This window comes from Mesoplodon bidens (genome assembly GCF_964165515.1).
Source record: "Mesoplodon bidens genome assembly, chromosome: 4".
Lineage (NCBI taxonomy): Eukaryota > Metazoa > Chordata > Mammalia > Artiodactyla > Ziphiidae > Mesoplodon > Mesoplodon bidens.
The window spans coordinates 140,873,025-140,890,486 of NC_138160.1; the positions used below are offsets into that span (position 1 = coordinate 140,873,025).

General features: G+C 52.9%; 1 protein-coding gene across 2 annotated transcripts; it reads right to left on the minus strand.

Moving 5' to 3' along the window:
* Window positions 1–5,590: 5,590 nt before the first annotated feature.
* On the minus strand, window positions 5,591–17,193 carry TMEM161A (transmembrane protein 161A). Of its 2 annotated transcripts, XM_081233074.1 has the most exons (12): window positions 17,138–17,193; window positions 13,988–14,091; window positions 13,481–13,561; window positions 12,987–13,084; window positions 12,718–12,874; window positions 11,720–11,871; window positions 9,534–9,594; window positions 9,294–9,437; window positions 9,077–9,190; window positions 8,761–8,935; window positions 8,546–8,642; window positions 5,591–8,149 (listed from the first exon to the last, which is right to left on the minus strand). In XM_081233074.1, exons 1-12 carry the CDS (start codon window positions 17,138–17,140, stop codon window positions 7,896–7,898), a joined length of 1,440 nt encoding a protein of 479 aa, XP_081089200.1. In that variant the 5' UTR covers window positions 17,141–17,193; the 3' UTR covers window positions 5,591–7,895. The 2 variants fall into 2 exon arrangements, with proteins under 2 accessions (XP_081089200.1, XP_081089201.1); XM_081233075.1 differs by lacking the exon at window positions 13,988–14,091 and having other exon boundaries at window positions 17,138–17,187.
* Between the last annotated feature and the right edge of the window lie 269 nt (window positions 17,194–17,462).

The window sequence follows — 17,462 nt, forward strand, 5'->3', positions numbered from 1 at the left end:
TCTCCTGCCCATGTCTCTTCTTCGGCTCTGACCCTCACCCCCCATGAACCAAAAACAGGGTTGAAGTTATTTCGACAGATTTTTTTTAAATATATTAATTTAATTTATTTATTTTTGGCTGCGTTGGGTCTTCGTTGCTTCGCGTGGGCTTTCCCTAGTTGCAGCGAGTGGGGGTTACTCTTCGTTGTGGTGCACGGGCTCTAGGCACGTGGGCTTCAGTAGTTGCAGCACGCAGGCTCAGTAGTTGTGGCTCACAGGCTTACTTGCTCTGCGGCATGTGGGATCTTCCCAGACCAGGGCTCGAACCCATGTCCCCTGCATTAGCAGGCAGATTCTCAACCACTGTGCCACCAGGGAAGCCCCATCCAGTTGTATTTCTATCACGTCGGTCCCTGTTGTGTACAGGCCTCATTGTTTAGCAGCAGTTTAGTGTTCCTCTGGGGGATGGTCTGTGATGAGATCCACCCATCCCTTATTGATGGGTAGCTAGGTTGTTAGTGAGCTGTTGCCACGAAAACGTGGTAGTGGCTCCTTGGGGCTCCTGAGCTCACCCCCCCACCACGTCCACCCCAATTTCTGGTCGGTCCCATTTCTCACACCACCTCCTGAACCTGAGGGGTGAGGTCAACCTCTCCCCACTCTCCTCCACCACTGTGGCATCCTCTAATGTATAGAGGTGGACACGATCTCATCTGGGCCTGTGACAGTAAAGATGTTTGCTAACCCCTTCGAGGGAGAGCTTTGAGACGCACCCTTCCTCTTCCACTGGCCCCGGGAGAAGAAACCCCAACCCTGGGTGGTCGTTGGCACTGTCTTGTGACTGCAAGATAGGAACCAACCCCAGGGTGAAGTAGAGCAGAGGTGAGCAGAGAAATTGGATTCTTGGTGGCCTTGTCTGGGATGCTGGATTCAGCTTTACCTGAAGCTGAACTGCCTCAACTTCCAGCAACACGAGTCATTTTATCCTCTTTATTTAAGACAGAGTTGAGTTTCCTGGCACTTTCTGAAACAAACCTCCTTGTAGGTACCTCTTTGGGTTCATAAGCTAGTGTGCCTGTGGCATAAGTTTCTAGGAATGAAATTGCTGGATAAAGATCAGGGATGTATTAACAGTACAGTTGATGCCGGTGCCAAGCCTGGAATTCATGATTCGCACCAACTGTTTTTTTTGCTGTAAGCCACTTGGACCCAGCCTGGGGTTCCCCTCAGGAACACAGTCCAGGAGCCAATGACTGTGGACAGCTGGAGGGTATGTAGTGCAGCCCCTCACCACCTGGGTGAGACCACTCTCAGGCTGTGCGCTATGTTTGCCCCCCTGAGGTCCCCAGCAGGACCCAGCCCAGATTGCCCAAAGTCGCCTGCTCGCTGGCAACCCCTGCAGGGCTCCTTCCCTCCCTGTCTCAAGTTCCGACCCTCATAGGGGCTTCCTGAGGTCACCTCTCAGGCCGAAGGCCCTGAGACCTAGAGACAGGGTCATCTTTTGGGGTAATCTATCCAAAGATGAACAGAGATATCAGCTACTCCTGCAAAGAGATGTTATCCATTTACACCACATGCCCTCAGTGTCTGAGTTTCCTATGGCCAGTGTACCAAAGTACCATGGGTTGGGTGGCTTAAAACAACAGATGTTAATTTTGTCAGTGTTGGAAACCAGAGGTCGAAAATCAAAGTGTTGGCAGGTTTGGTTCCTTCTGAGGGTCACGAGGGAAGGATGTGTTCCAGGTCTGTCCTTGAGTTCTAGCTGGCTGTCTTCTCCGTGTGTCTTCACCTTGTCTTTCCTCTGTGCCTGTGTAAGCAGATAAGTTAGGGGGTCCCCAGAGAAAGAGAACCAGGAATGGCTCTCTTGACATAAGAGAAGCCATTTTGGCCTAAGCCATTTTGTGAGCTAAGCCTGGCAGCAATGCTTGCCCTTGAACAGGTCTCAGTAATTAATGATCTGAAGGGAACAAAGGAATTCAGGAACAGAGAAAAGGCAGTCAAACAGTAGTAGAGTGATTCAGCAGAGTCCTAGTTCCTCCTCAAGGGATAGACATGATATCTTTTTAAAAAAAAGTTTTAATCAAAGTTTGCTTTACAATATTATGTAAGTTTCAGGTGTACAGCACAGTGATATGTATATATATATATACACACACACACACACATATATATATATATTGTTTTTCAGATTCTTTTCCCTATAATAATGTATCTTTGAGTTCTGCAGGAACTAAGGCCCCTAACCAGGTGGAGGGTGGAATGATGATGTGGACCCTCTTGACTTCAGTCAACTAAAGCTTGGACTCTGTGGACTTTTGCCCCAATTCTATGCTGAAGTCTCCTCTGCTCAAGCCCCTTCATGAATATGCATGTACCCTGAGCTTAAAACTTCCCCAATTTCACTGTTCAAGGAGACACTGCTTTGGGAAAGGTCCCCGGTGTTCCCCTTACTTGCTGAAAGTCATAGTAAATCCTCCTTCTCCCCATCTTTGGCTTGGTTATGTCTATTGGCTCGACACCCACCAAGAGGTGAACCCAGTTTTCAGGTAACATGGGTTCGTGTCCAAATTTCCTCCTGTAGGGCTTCCCTGGTGGTGCAGTGGTTAGGAATCTGCATGCCAATGCAGGCGGCACGGGTTCAGGCCCTGGTCTGGGAAGATCCCACATGCCACGGAGCAACTAAGCCCGTGCGCCACAACTGCTGAGCCTGCGCTCTAGAGCCCGCGAGCCACAGCTGCTGAAGCCTGCACGCCTGGAGCCTGTGCTCCTCAACAAGAGAAGCCACCGCAATGAGAGGCCCGTGCACTGCAATGAAGAGTGCACCTCCGCTCGCCACAGCTAGAGAAAGCCCACGGCAGCAACGAAGACACAACACAGCCAAAAATAAAAATAAATAAATTTATATATTGAAAAAAAAAAAAAAAAAAATTTCCTCCTGTAAAAAAAATTTTTTTTTCCTCTTTAAGGACACCAGTCCTATTGGATCGGGGTCCACCCTAACAATCTCATTTTAACTTAATCACCCCTTAAAGACCCTATCTCCAAATACAGTCACATTCTGAGGGCCTGGGCATTAGGACTTCAACATAAGAATTTGGGGGAGGACACAGTTCAGCCCATAAACACTAGCCTTTTTGATCTTCCATAATCTGACAAGTTAAAAAATGGCATCTCACGATTTAACGCTACCTGCTTTTTTGTTTGTTTCTCCCCTGAGTCCATCTGGGAAGTCTTTCCTCCTAAAAGGAACTCAATTTTTCATGTTCTTACCAACTATGTAGTTTTCCCCAGTTCATTTACTTGTTCCTAGGTCAGCTTTCTACCGTCAGAAATAATTTAGTACCTGCCACGCTTGCACGATTCACCCATGTGCAAGAATCTCCCTGGGATGTATCCCTAAGGAATCCACTGGCCATGAGGTCACTTCTTCTAGGTGCTGCCAAAGGGCTCCCCAGAGAGGCCATGCAATGCAGGCACCATAAGTTCATTTGTATCATTTTTTTAGATTCCGCATATAAATGATATATGATATATGTCATTGTCTGACTGACTTCACTTAGTATGATAATCTCTAGGTCCATCCATGTTGCTGCAAATGGCATTATTTCATTCTTTTTTATGGCTGAGTAATATTCTATTGCATATATGTTCCACATCTTCTTTATCCATTCATCTATCCATGGACATTTAGGTTGCTTCCATGTCTTGGCTATTGTAAATAGTGCTGTTATAAACATTGGGGTGCATGTTATCTTTTTGGTGTTTTGTTTCTTTGTTTTGGCCACAGTGTGCAGCATGTGGGATCCTAGTTCCCCGACCAGGGATCAAACCCGTGCCCCCTGCCTTGGAAGAGTGGAGTCTTATCCACTGGGCTGCCAGGGAAGTCCCCATGCATGTATCTTTGAATTAGAGTTTTCATCTTTTCCAGATATATGCCCAGGTGTGGGATTGCTGGATCATATGATAACTATTTTTAGTTTTTTAAGGAACACTCTTGCTTTTCTTTATGGTGTTTCCACCTTCCTATGTGTCCCTAAACCACATGGTGCTGAGCTCCGAGAGTGGAGAGTACCCACAGCCCAGGCTGAGCAAGCGAAGGGCCAGGTGGCCTGAGCTGCCACTGCTGGGGGCTGTGCCCTGTGGGCTCAGGGCCCAGCCAGGCTTCAGCTGTCAGGAAGTCCCTGGTGATTCCTGGGATGCTGGGCAGATAGAGCTAGGAGACAACACTCCATCATCTTTGATTCCTGAGCCACTAGGTGTCACTTGTTGTGTCCTTGTTGGGAGTTGGTCCTCATTCTGGAACTTCCCAGAGATGTGCCTTGGGATGGGGCTTTTGTCACCCAGCCTCAGGCACCTGACATCTTTTGGTCCCAGGGAATTCCCTTGTTCCAGCCAGTGTCGTCATCTATTTGCTTGGATTTCTCCTCCCAGAACTCACACTGTCTGGAAGGTTATTCTGAGTCAATCCTTCCGTTTCCTTTTTGTCCCCTGTTGTTTTCAGTATATTTTATCCTTTTGTTCCTTCTGCAAGATTTCCACAACTTCATCTTCCAAGAGCTCAAAAACAAACAAAAAAGGTTCCTTAGCTATTCCTTTTTGTAGTGTTCTCTTCTTGTTTCATGAATACAATCTCTTCTTCCTGAGAACATTCTGGACTGTTTGTTTTGTAAGTTTTCTTCTCCCTGGAGAGTCAATTTCCCCAGTTTGCTTTTTTTGCTCTTTGAGTCTGTAACTGGACACTTCCTCAGATCCCTGAACACCCCTGGACATCTGCTCATGACAAAGAATGGGGACTGAAACCAGCAGATTGGAAGACCGACTGTATGGGGGTGGGGGGGTACACTGGGGGGGGCACAGCTCAACTGGCGGCTGATGAGAACTCCATGTGCCAGTGTCTTTAGCTCTTTCTTCTTTGGCCATTTGGATTCCCCAGGAGTCTTCAGTCTCATGCCTGGAAGATTCTGTAATCTGCACACAGGGTAAGAGATGGTGGCTCTCTCCATTTAGCTTTATGTGTAGTCACTTAACCCCATTTGCCACCACACCCCCTACCAAGCCTGGCTTCCCTCCTTCTGGCTGCCCAGTGGTACTGTGGGAGGGACACAGGTACCTGAGAACTTCCCAAACAGCTTCCACACCAGAGGCCTCCATATTCCGCTGCCATCTTCAGCCCAGCCCAGTGGGACCTGGTGCACTCACTGCCTATGGAAGGTTCTACAGGTAAATCTGGCTGGGCTTTGGGTTTGGCATCCATGGGCCAGGCAATCAATTGTGGCTCCTCTCTTAATTCCCACCTTCGGAATGTTCTGTAGCCTCTATACTTTTACTAGCGTTTTGAGAAGGATCAACACAAGAGGATGCATTTAGTTCTCCTTAAGCCTTGTGTTTAACACACTTTTCATTTTTTTTTTTTTTGCGGTATGTGGGCCTCTCACTGTTGTGGCCTCTCCCGTCGCGGAGCACAGGCTCCGGACGCACAGGCCCAGCGGCCACGGCTCACGGGCCCAGCCGCTCCGCGGCATGTGGGATCCTCCCAGACCAGGGCACGAACCCGTTTCCCCTGCATCGGCAGGCGGACTCAACCACTGCGCCACCAGGGAAGCCCACACACTTTTCATTTTTATCCACGCAACAGAAGCCCAAAGTTTCAAAAGTCAAACACCTGTCTAGGGGCCAGGACAACAGCATTCCCAGCTCCCCCGCCCCACACGTCAGCATTTTCTTCGGGTGTCTGGTTATAACCTCACTTCCCTAAGTGAAATCATGCTCCCTATTAGTGGTTCTTGTACAAGATATGTAGCAAATCAGTGGGGCAGCTGGGCTTGGGAGGAGAGGTTGGTGAGGGCGCTTCTCCCCTCAGGTGACACACACAGGCGAGGGAGCCCGGAGCAAAGCGCAAGGCCCCAAGGTGGGTCACGCACGCCGCATTGGCTGGGCAGCTATGCTGGGTCCCACACCATCACTTAGGCCCTTGGCTTCCATCCTGGTGAGGGAAATGGCTTTGCTTTGTCTTCTTTAGTCTTTTTTTAAAAAATATTTATTTATTAATTTATTTATTTGGCTGCGTTGGGTCTTAGTTGCAGCACGCTGTATCTTGTTGAGGCATGCAGGATCTTACGTTGCAGCACACGGGCTCTTCGTTGCGGTGCGTGGGCTTCTCTCTAGTTGTGGCCTGCAGGCTCCAGGGCACGTGGGCTCTGTTGTTTGCAGCACGCCGGCTCTCTAGTTGAGGCGTGTGAGCTCAGTAGTTGTGGCGTGCAGGCTTAGTTGCCCCACAGCATGCGGGATCTTAGTTCCCCGACCAGGGGTCGAACCCACGTCCCCTGCATTGGTAGGCGTATTCTTTACCACTGGACCACCAGGTTAGTCCCACCTTGTCTTTTTTATTCTTAATGTACATTTTACATATGCTAAAAGATTACATTTTGAAAAAAACAAGACGGGCTCAAAATGGAGTCACTTATGCTAAGGCTTATGTCACCAAACCGAGACTTAATTACAGTTTCAGCTCGTCCAGAAATGGACTCTGAAACCAGTCAATCAGAAACGCCTGATCAGCACGAGTGAGGTGATCTACCTGATAGACAGCTGCCATCCCCTAAAGGAAAGGGACCTTGCCACAAGTCCACTTTTCGCTAATATAACTTCCTTGTTCCCACTCCCTTCTGCCTTACAAAAGTCTTTTATACAGCTCCTCAGAACTCCTTTCTATCTGCTGGCTTGGATGCAGCCCGATTCATGAATTGTTATATAAAGCCAATAAGATCTTTAAAATGTACTCAGTTGGATTTTAACAACACGTACATTAGAATACACACGTGCACGCACACGGGTTTCCCACCGCATGGCCACAGCTACAGGAAAACGCCAGTCGGTGATGGACCCTCGTCCTCCTTCTCCTGGGTCACCATGGCCTCAACAATGTGCCCATTTGCTGTGTGTGACCTTGATAAGAAAGCAGTCCCTCTGTACTTGTGGAAGAGGGCGGTATCCCCCATGGCCCCCTGCCCAGTACCATGGGCTCACCCACCTCCCTCTCCCCCCATTTCTCTCACTTCTCACCCTTGGTCCATTTCTTCTCACCCCCTTTCATTCTCTCTTCGTTTCTTCCTCCCAGGCCTTTGCTATGCTCTCCCTCCATCATTCTCTTCTTTCAGCACTGAAGCCCCGGACTCCCCACCCAGCCTGCACCACTTAACCTGACAGGATGCAGAAAGCCGCCTCCCAAACCGCCTGGATCCTTTTTGTAAAAAGCGGCTTGCTCGGGCTTCCCTGGTGGTGCAGTGATTAAGAATCCACCTGCCAATGCAGGGGACACCGGTTCGAGCCCTGGTCCCGGAGGATCCCACATGCCGCAGAGTAATTAAGTCCGTGTGACACAACTACTGAGCCTGCACTCTAGAGCCCGCGAGCCACAACTACTGAGCCCACGTGCCTAGAGCCCACGCTCTGCAACGAGAAACCACCACAATGAGAAGCCCACACACCACAACCAAGAGTAGCACCCGCTCGCCACAACTAGAGAAAGCCTGTGCACAGTAACAAAGAACCAAAGCAGCCAAAAATAAATAAATTAAATTAATTTTTAAAAAATCGGCTTGCTCCTTTATTTGTTCAGAAGAGTGCCCCCTCCCACCCCCACGCCCACCCCCACTGCAGTCAAACTGGGCACGTGCAATCTGGGAACAATGGCTGGCCGTGGGACCCTCTGCCGCTGGGCCTGGGGAATCAGTTTCTAGGCAGAAGCTCAGGGTCCAAGGCGTGACCACGGCTCAGGCATGCAGTGAAGGGGACTGGCACAGCGGACGCATCTGGGACTCCCAGGACCACATTGCACCTGGGGACACTGAGTGGGTGGCCCGCCCCCCGCTGGCCAAGGACCAGACCTTGGGGCTGCAGGAGTGTCTGCAGGCGGGCTAGGAGCCCGCCAGATGCTGGTGGAAGTACAGGCCGAAGAGGCTGGAGAGCAGTTGGCAGGTGGCGATCCACCAGATGAGGAAGGCGAGGACGCCGCGGAGGAAGAGTGGCGTGAGCAGGCTGCCCAGGACCCCGGCGATCAGGGCCACGGTCTGCTGGGCCTCGTCCTCCTCGGGGCCGACCGGGCCATCGCGGGCTGAGGACGGGGTGGGGGACAGCGGGGAGACGGGGCCCAGGCCCCAGGAGTAGCCGCCTGCGAGAGAAACAGGGTGGAGGGAGGGATGGGCGGAGGCGCAGGCGGAGTTGGCCTCCAGGACCCCAACCCATGCTGACACTCACCCGCCTCTGCCCAGACTCTGCCTCCTTCCACCACCTCGGCTACCCCAGGCTCTGCCGCACCACATCTTCGGGCCCCACCCCAGGCTCCGCCTCTGACCTCGCCCCATCTCAGGGCCCTCCAGCCTCCGCCCCGCCCCCTCTATAGCCAGGCCCCGCCCCCGCCTCGCTCAATCTCCGGCCCTCCCCTCCCCTCCCCCACCCAACTACAACTCCAGCCCCTCGCTCCAGGCTCAGCCCCGCGCTCCAGGCTCAGCCCCGCCCCGCTCCAACTCCAGGCCCCGCCCCCGCCGTCGCCCAGGCGGGTTCTCACCCAGAGTCTTGAGCAGCAGCGTGCAGTTGAGTGTGAGGATGAGCGGAGTCAGGTACTGCAGGCTCACAACTGTCACGTAGCAGTACACCCGCACCACCTGGTGGACAGGTAGCAGTGGCTGCAGCAGGGGACCTTCGGGCTCCGGGTAACCCCACGCCTGAGGGACAGGGAACCCCTCCCTGAGGCCCAGGTTCCCTCCACGCCCGCGCCGGTACCCGCCGTTGGATCTCTCGGGCCTCGATGCGGCCGGCCTCCCGCCGCAGCTGCTCCACTCGAGCTTTGGCCAGACACAGGTAGGCCTGCAGGTGGGGCCGGGTCACCGCCAGCCGCAGCAGGCACAGTGCCACCAGCATCCAGAGACGCAGCGAGTCGAAGGCCGAGTCGGACAGCCTGCGCCGAGAGGGGCGAGGGGGCTAGTGAGGCTGCCCTCTGCCCCAGGATCCTCTCCCAGGACCCACTCCTCCCTTAGCCTCAGAGTCTGGAGTAGCCAGAGGGGGCCCCAGCTGCCCTGCCTCCCACTTCCATACGCACAGAGAAAAGGACGTGCTCCCAAAGGGAGCCTGGTGCAGGAAGTCCCGCGCCATGGGCTTGGTCCAGAGCCACAGGACAAACAGGGGGGACAGGAAGCTGGTGTGCAGAAGGAACCTGGGGGCAAGGGCGCAGAGCGGGTAGGCTTGGGCACCCACCATCCCCACCAGCCCCTCCCCTAGGCACCCTAACGCTCCATCCACCCGGTCCCCCACGTAACTGCAGCATGGGCCGGTCTTCCGACATGGTCAGTGCATCATGGTGGGTCTGGGCCAGCCGCAGGCCTGGGAAGGTGAGGAAGGCACCCAGCATGGAGCCCACTGCCGCCAGCCCCACGCGGATGGCCAGCTTGACCAAAGGAAGACTGGGAAAAAGAGAAGGGTCAGGGCCCCGCGGCAGGTCAGCACCCTGCCTGCAGGTCGCAGCATGCCGCTGCTCCCCCTCCCTTCCCAGGACTCACGCCCAGTCCCAGCCCTGTGTCTTCAGAAGTGGCTCCAAGTTCTGGGTCATACTGGCCAGGCCTGGGGAAGACAAAGAGAGGGTGGTGTCTAAAATAGACCCCTGGGGCCTCAGAGCCTACTCTGCCCCCCTCCCAGACATCCTTTTGTTCCCCAGGTAGGAACACACTATTGGCAGCCAGGCCCTGTGACAAGCGTGAGGACAATTTTGTTCTCCAGTTATGTGAAGCTCAGGAGAATGTGCTAGACAGACACCCTTGACTGGACTGAGGGACATGGGGGTGGAGGGCACTGAGTCTGAGCTTCCCCGAGGCTGGAGGGTCATGAAGGGCTCCACAGGAGGAAATCAAAGTCCTGGAAAGAATTCTCAGTTCAGGCCCCCACATTTTCCACGGAGTAAAAGCAAATAATGTGAGTTCACAACCAAAATCACCAAACACACAAGACAACAAATTACCATAAAGGTGAGTCAGGAGAAAAAAAAACAAAGGACAAGTTTAGACCCCAAGGCTTCTGTGTGCAATGCCTGAGGAAAATAAAAGTTGGAATCGCAGAACAGGTGACATGAGACTACCTCAGAGGACCAGGTGGATTTACAAAGGTACCAGTTAAGCTCTTCCAAAAGGAAAATATAATTATTGAAGTGATAAGTTGTTAAACAGCATCTTAGAAGGAGCCAAAGGAGGAACTAATGAATTGGATCTGAAGAAATCACTCAGATTCTGACTCAGAAAGACAGGAAGGTGGGAAATGTGATGGAAGATTAAGAGATAAGGAGGACAGAGTAGGAAGTTCAATATAAGTCAAGTCTGAACCCCAAAGGGAGAGAAGAGAGAGAATGAAGGAGAAGAGATATTGAAAGGGAATTATTGACTGAGAAGTCTGCAGAATGGATGATACATACAAAGTATATAAAACCAGATAAATACAAAGAAATCCATACCTAGACACACTGGCAAAACTGCAGAATACCAAAAACAAAGAGTTCACAAAGCAGTCAGAAGTTATGACAGATCACCTAAAAGGAAGGACAATTAAGCTGGCAGCCACTGTCAAGAGCACAAAAGAAAAAGAACAAATAGAAAGTGAAAATGTAAGATGGTAGAGACAAGGCCAAATATGTCAGAAATCACAATAAATGTAAGTGGATTAAACTTTGAAGTTAAATGATACAGACTATCAGACTTGATGGAAAATATCCAGATAGGGAATTCCCTGGCAGTCCAGTGGTTAGGACTCTGAGCTTTCACTGCTGAGGGTGCAGGTTCAATCCCTGGTCATGGAACCAAGATCCCACAAGCCATGCAGCACGGCCAAATTAAAAAATAAAGAAAATAAATAAAATATCTATATCTATATATCTATTTTTTTTTTAAAGTAGACATACCTCAACATGAGGTCACTGGAAGGTTGAAAGTAAAGGGATGTCAAAAAGATATAACAAATACTAATCAAAAGAAAGGTAGTATTGTATATTTGAAAGTTGCTAAGCAAGTAGATCTTAAAGTTCTCATCACAAGAAGAAAAAATTGTAACTGTGTGGTGATGGATGTTAACTAGACTTATTGTGGTGCTCATTTTGCAGTATACACAAATATTGAATCATTATGTTGTACACCTGAAACTAATATAATATGTCAAGTATATACCAACTTAAAAAGAAAAGAAGGGGGCTTCCCTGGTGGCGCAGTGGTTGAGAGTCCACTTGCCGAGGCAGGGGACACGAGTTCGTGCCCCGATCCGGGAAGATCCCACATGCCGCGGAGCGGCTGGGCCTGTGAGCCGTGGCCGCTAGGCCTGCGTGTCCGGAGCCTGTGCTCCGCAACGGGAGAGGCCACGACAGTGAGAGGCCCGCGTACCGCAAAAAAAAAAAAAAAAGAAAAGAAGGAAGAAGGAAAGAAGGAAGGGAGGGAGGGAGGGAGGAAGAAAGGAAGGAAGAAAGCTGGAAAGGCTATATTAATACCAGACAAACTAGACTAAGACGGAAGTATTATTAGAATCAAAATGGGTCCATACATCATGAAAAAAATGGTTGATTTGCCAGGAAGACGTAGCAATTTTAAACTTGTAAACACCCTGTCAATTAGCCTCAAAATACATAAAGAAAACACTGACAGCAATAACCCATGAGGCTTAAACCCCAGGCCCCAGACTGCAGCAAAAACCCCAGCCCCCAGACTGCACATACCTGGCTCCAGGCCCAGCTCAAGGGTCTCCTCTGGCACCACCTGCACCAGCATGGCCAGAAGGAGGAAGAGGAAGGCGAAGGTTAGGCAAACTGAGCGCTCGCCCCCCTCCTCTGCACTGAAGTACAGCCGGGTCACGGTCAGGAACACCTTGCTGGGGGCAGGGCTAAGGAGGCCCCCAGTGCCTGTAGTGACCCCTCCCCCTTCCACCCCCCCAACCAGTGACCCCCCGACTCCAGAGCACAAACGTGGAAGTTCAGGCTTGGAGTCCTGGGAGGCAGAGGAGTGAGCTGCCGGGCAAGCCCAGGACACAAGGCTCACTGCTACTCAGGCCTGTGTCACCAGCCAGTGGGCAGTCCTGAGCCAGGCCTCCAGCTTGGCCTCATCACACTGCCTGTGGTCAGTTAGAAATGGCCAACTCTGTCTCTGTCTGTCTGTCAGGAGGTCAAGTCTCCCTGACCCACTCAGCCTCCTGGCTGAATTCACAGCTCCTGAGTTTCCTGCTCCTCTGAGAGTCTAGAGTGTAGATACCAGTCTCTATCTCCAATCTGCCCTTCTTTGCAAGCCCATTCCACAAGGACATTGTCTACGACTTGGGTCCTCAAAGTCACAGTTTTGCCTCTCTGCTCTCTATGCAGCTTCCTAAAAAAATTACAGAAGGGACATCTCTTTGCCAGCCCCTGCATCTGTTCTGGACTGCTGAGTTGCTTTGACCCAGAGAATGGACAGGGGTTGGGTGGACCGACTTCAGGCAAAGCCTCAGGAGGCCTGCAGTGCCCCCTTTTCCTTCCTGGCCGCTGTGGTGAGGAAGCTTGCGCTAGACCACTGAAAGGCAAGCCCACTTCGAGCAGATATGAGGCAACACAGCTGAGCCCCGGCCCAGGAAAACATAAAATAGTGACTGCTTTACACCACTGAGTTTCTGGGGCGACAAGGAGCCTGGGGTCCAGCTTCCACATGCCTCCACCTTCCCCACCTGGGGAGCTAAGAGGAAGGATACATAGAGAAGGCGATGGTGAGCAGGCACCAGAATACAGCGATGTTGGTCTCCTTGGCCGGGCCCAGCACATAGTAGTAGGCCTCTGTGAAGAGGTACACGCCACCCGAGTACACCGCGAAGTCCACAAACCACTGGTACTCCAGGAAGAAGCGCAGGACTGTGGGGAGGATGCAATTGAGTCCCCAGCTTAGCCCGCCCAGGATGCTCCCCCCACCAACCCCACCAGGGTGTGAGCCAAGGGCCAGGGGAGTTGGGGACTCAGCTGTTACCGAGGGCATCAACGGCTGTGAGGGGACAGGTCTCCAGCTGGAAAGGGGTGTCTCGGGGCACGGATAACGGCTTCTCCTCACTATAGCCATTGGCCCACCTGGGAGGAGGGGGGAAATGTGTCAGAACAGCATCCTCCATCCTCCCTTCCCCAGGCAGCCATGGCGGTCCACCCCACCCCAGCCTGAGAGGCTCTACCATTTCACCCTCAGGGCACAGGAGGCCTAGGAGGTACCTTCTCCCCGAGCCTGGGTGTCCTCTGAATGCCAGGGTGTGGCCACCACCCACCCATAGGGCTGGCCCAGAGCAAACTTCCAATAAGCATTAGACGCCAACTGGAGGCAACCAGTGAATGACAGTGACCATCTCCTCAGCCTGGGGTGTCCCCAATTCTCCTGTGCCCAGAGCAGTGCCTGGAAGTGGGCAGGGAAGGCCCTGTGCCCTCATGGCCTCCCCTGGAAGGGAGCCACTTACCTAAGGCTGGGGGTTCACTCACCGCTCCTTCCTGCCTCTGGGCCTCTGCTTCCCGGCCAGGGCCCGAAGCTCTTCCTCGGAAGGGTGCTTGTATCGGAAGAGACTGAGGGCAGAGACAGGCAGTCAGGAAAGGAACTGCCATGTGAATTGCCCTAGAGAGTTCACAATTTCCACCAGATTCTCAGAAAGGGTCCGAAACCCAAACCGGGACAAAAAGAGTTTCGGGAAACAGATCTACAGCTAGAGTAGGGATGAAGGAGAGCAGGAGTGGGGGAAGCAGCTGCTCTTCTGAGTGCGGAGATGGCCTCAGCGATGTGTACAATCTGTCAAAATTGATCCAACGGTGTACTTCAAATATTTTCAGATTATTGTACGTCAATTACACCTCAACAAAGTTGGTTGTTTTCTTTTTTTTAAACAAAACAAAAAAACCTCGCCTTGCAGGGCTTGAGGCGGGGCTAGGAGAAAAACCGGGGAGGGCGGGGCCTTAGGGGCTCCGCCCACCGCCCGGGGAGGGGGTGTGGCTCACCTGCCATTGCAGAGCAGCCAGCGCGCGAAGGAGCAGTGTGGTGCAAGCCTATGCATGAGGGTGGCAGTGAGCAACGTCACCACCAGCTGCACTCCAAGGACAGCCTGGGGGGAGGAAACATGAAGGGCAGTGCCAGCCAGAGGATCACAAGCTCACGCCTCGGAAGCCCGGCTATTTATAGAGACTCTGGGGCCAGGTGGCAGAGGCAGGGCCACCCTGGCTCAAGCTGCTTCTTGGGGAAAGGTCCTGGGGTGGGCTCAGACCCAACCCTGGGAGCCCCAGCAAAACGCACGTCCCTCCCCACCACCTGGCTGGGGTATGGAGCGGCGGAGAGCACGTGCTGGAGCAGACACTGGGGCTCGCTTTCCTCCTTGTGCTAAGGATTTAAATCTCCCCAAGCCTCAGTTTTCCTCATCTGGAAATGGGGTGCTTCCTATTTTGTTTTGTGTACTCTCACGACCACCTTCTGGACCTACAACGAGCCGGGCACACCCAGTGGAAGCGCTCTTCTCCCACGGTCCCACGGACGCAGTTTTTGTAACTGTGTCTCAGGTGAGCTTGTAGTTTCAACGTTCACCCAGGTGGCTCTGTCCCCCAAGTCTTTCCCATCTTAAATTATCCCTGATAATTGAAGTCACCCTCTCTCCCTCTCCCTCCCTTTGTAATCAACCAAGGAGGAAAGCGGTCTATTTCTGGCCCACTACCTCTTTCAGGATAAAGACTTACACGTTTGAGTGGGATGACTTTTTTTAATTAGGAATTTTCTTACCAAGTTCTACTAACAAACTTTTAAACAACAATTCATAACACATTTTCATATACTTATTTTAAAACGTTTTAGAAAAAATGTTTTTGGTAATCAGTCTGAAGCTGGGTTTTCCTGCTTGAATGCAGTAAATACCAATTTGCTTTCAGTAATTATGTAAAATTAAGTGCTCAGAAGGGCTGTCTGCTACTATTATGGTATTAACAACTAAAATGAAATAAAGATTACATTAATATTAAAACTAATTGTTAAAATTATCCTTTAATCAGGCAAAAATAAGCTAACTTTAATAGGGAAAGCTCTAATGTGATGGCTATCGGGCCTAGCACTGTAATTCAGAATGACTGCTGAGAAATCCATCATTAAAATAAAAGACTGGGCTTCCCTGGTGGCACAGTGGTTGAGAATCCGCCTGCCGATGCAGGGGACACGGGTTCGTGCCCCGGTCCGGGAAGATCCCACATGCCGTGGAGTGGCTGGGCCCGTGAGCCATGGCCGCTGAGCCTGCGCGTCTGGAGCCTGTGCTCCGCAACGGGAGAGGTCACAACAGTGAGAGGCCCGCATATCGGAAAAAAAAAAATTATTATAAATAAATAAATAAATAAATAAATAAAAGACTAATAGGATATTTTCTTTATGCTGTGACTTGTAAACTGAGACCAGGAACGTTTTTTCAGTAATGAGGTGGGGCGTCATCTTTCTGGTCTCACTGCTCACCCGCCCCCCACCCAAGTGCAGACTGGCTAGCAGGCATTAATGACCCAGAGCACAGTTGGGCCCCTCGAAGCGGCCCCGCCCTTCCTCCCAGGACCCCTCCTCCACTCCTCCCTGGAAACCCAGCACCTCCCAGCAGCTGCTCCCCAGTCTCCCTGGCTCTCCAGACAGTGACCCATCATCCCCTGGCAGAAACTCTCTGCCGAGCTCGCAGACCATGCCTCCTCCAGGCCCTTCCCTGGAGGCCCCAGCACCCACCCATCACTCCCGTGGACACGGCTTTCGGCTCCTCCAGGCGGCCCAGGCCCTTCCCAGTCTCATGGTAAACGTCCAACTCCGCTCCTCAGCCCACAAGGCCAGGCGGACCCAGCTCAGGACCAACCCGGCTCTCTCCCCCGGCGTCCTCTGCGCCCAACCATTCGGGTCTCAGAGACCCTCCCAGACCCCCGGGCTCTCCATCGCCGACCCCATTACCCTCGGACACCTCCCAGGGAGGAGACCCATGGTTCAAACTGCGATCCCAGCACTTGGAGAGGAAGGACGTTAGAAAGGAAGGAGAGGGAGAGAGAGGAAGGGAGAAGAAGAGGGAGGAAGGATGAAGAAGGAAGAGAAGGGAAGGGGGGAAGACATGCATCCCTCCACCTAAGGCTCCCGAGGTCCGTCCAGGGATGTTTCTCATCGCCCGCCCCCAGCAGCCTCCAGTCTTAGGGTCCACGCTATGCAGATCTCCAAAGATCTCTGAAGCATCCCATCAGCCCATGTCCCTCCCCTGCTCAAAGCTCTTCCCTGGATCTGTGATCCCAGAATCCTCCGTCTTTCTGAGAGCCCTTCCCCTCACCTCCCACAACGTCCCGCACCCTGGAACGACATCCACTTTCATCAGTTCCTTCCATCAATGCTCTTACTTCAGACCCACCTCCAGCGCCCCTCCTCGGGGTCACCCCCCCACCCCAAGCAAGGTCAGGCCGCCTTCCTGGCCCCTCCATCCTGTCTCTCCCTCTGTCCAGTCCTAGGGGCTGGGGGGTCTCCGCCCTCGTCCAGCACCAGCCTGACCCACAGGGGCCGGGCTAAGCTTGAAGAATAAACTCAATGGGTTGGACCCAGAACCACGTGAGACCTGAGGGTTCCAATTGTGCTGTCTCCAACTCTGGGGCCCTCCCCCCGCCTTGAGCCCACCCAGATCCCCTCCGCATGGCCCCCTCCTCTCAGGATTCTCCCTGGTCCTTCGGCACACCCCACACCCGTAGGGAGCCCCGATGGACCCTGTCGGCGTGGCCCCCACGCTCCCGCAGGACACCATCCCCAGAGTGGGCCCCGGGGGACCCCAGATCTCCCTCACGGGGCTCCGAAGGTGTTCAGATCCCCAGTACCCTCTACGGGACGACACCCTCAGCAGGACCCCAGGCCCCTAGAGGGCCCCCGAGGGACTTGTCAGAAGCCCAGAACATTCAAGGCCTTCCAGTTCCCTTGTACAACCCCCGACCCCCTCATAGGTCCCGCAGTGAGACCCTGACCTCAGACAGGGAAACACGGCCCTCAGCGCGATCCCAAATCCCTCAGAGGCCTCAGTGCCCACAAAGGGATCCCGGTCTCCTCGGTGTCTCCCTGGACCCCCCTCGGCGGAACCCCTAGCCCCTCAGGGCCCCCCATGCTAAGAGTTGCCGGCTTACCATGTTGCCTGCAGGAGCGCTGTGCTGGGACCCATGGGCCTGGAGCTCGGAGCACAGCTCGGAACCCGACCAATCAAAACCCGACTTTGAACTGACAAGCAGCCCACCCAACCAATCGTCAGGCTTGGAGCCGGGGGGCAAATCAGGAGGACAAGGAGTCTCTCGCATTGCATGCCGGAAGTTGTAGTTCAAAGTTGCTCAACGAGCTCCGACTGGGGTCTCTGGGACCCCAGGGTGACCGGTGTCTCTGAGACTCAGTCTCCTCACCTGCACGTATTTCGCACGTTTGAGTGGAATACACTTATTCATCCAATCACTGCCTCCC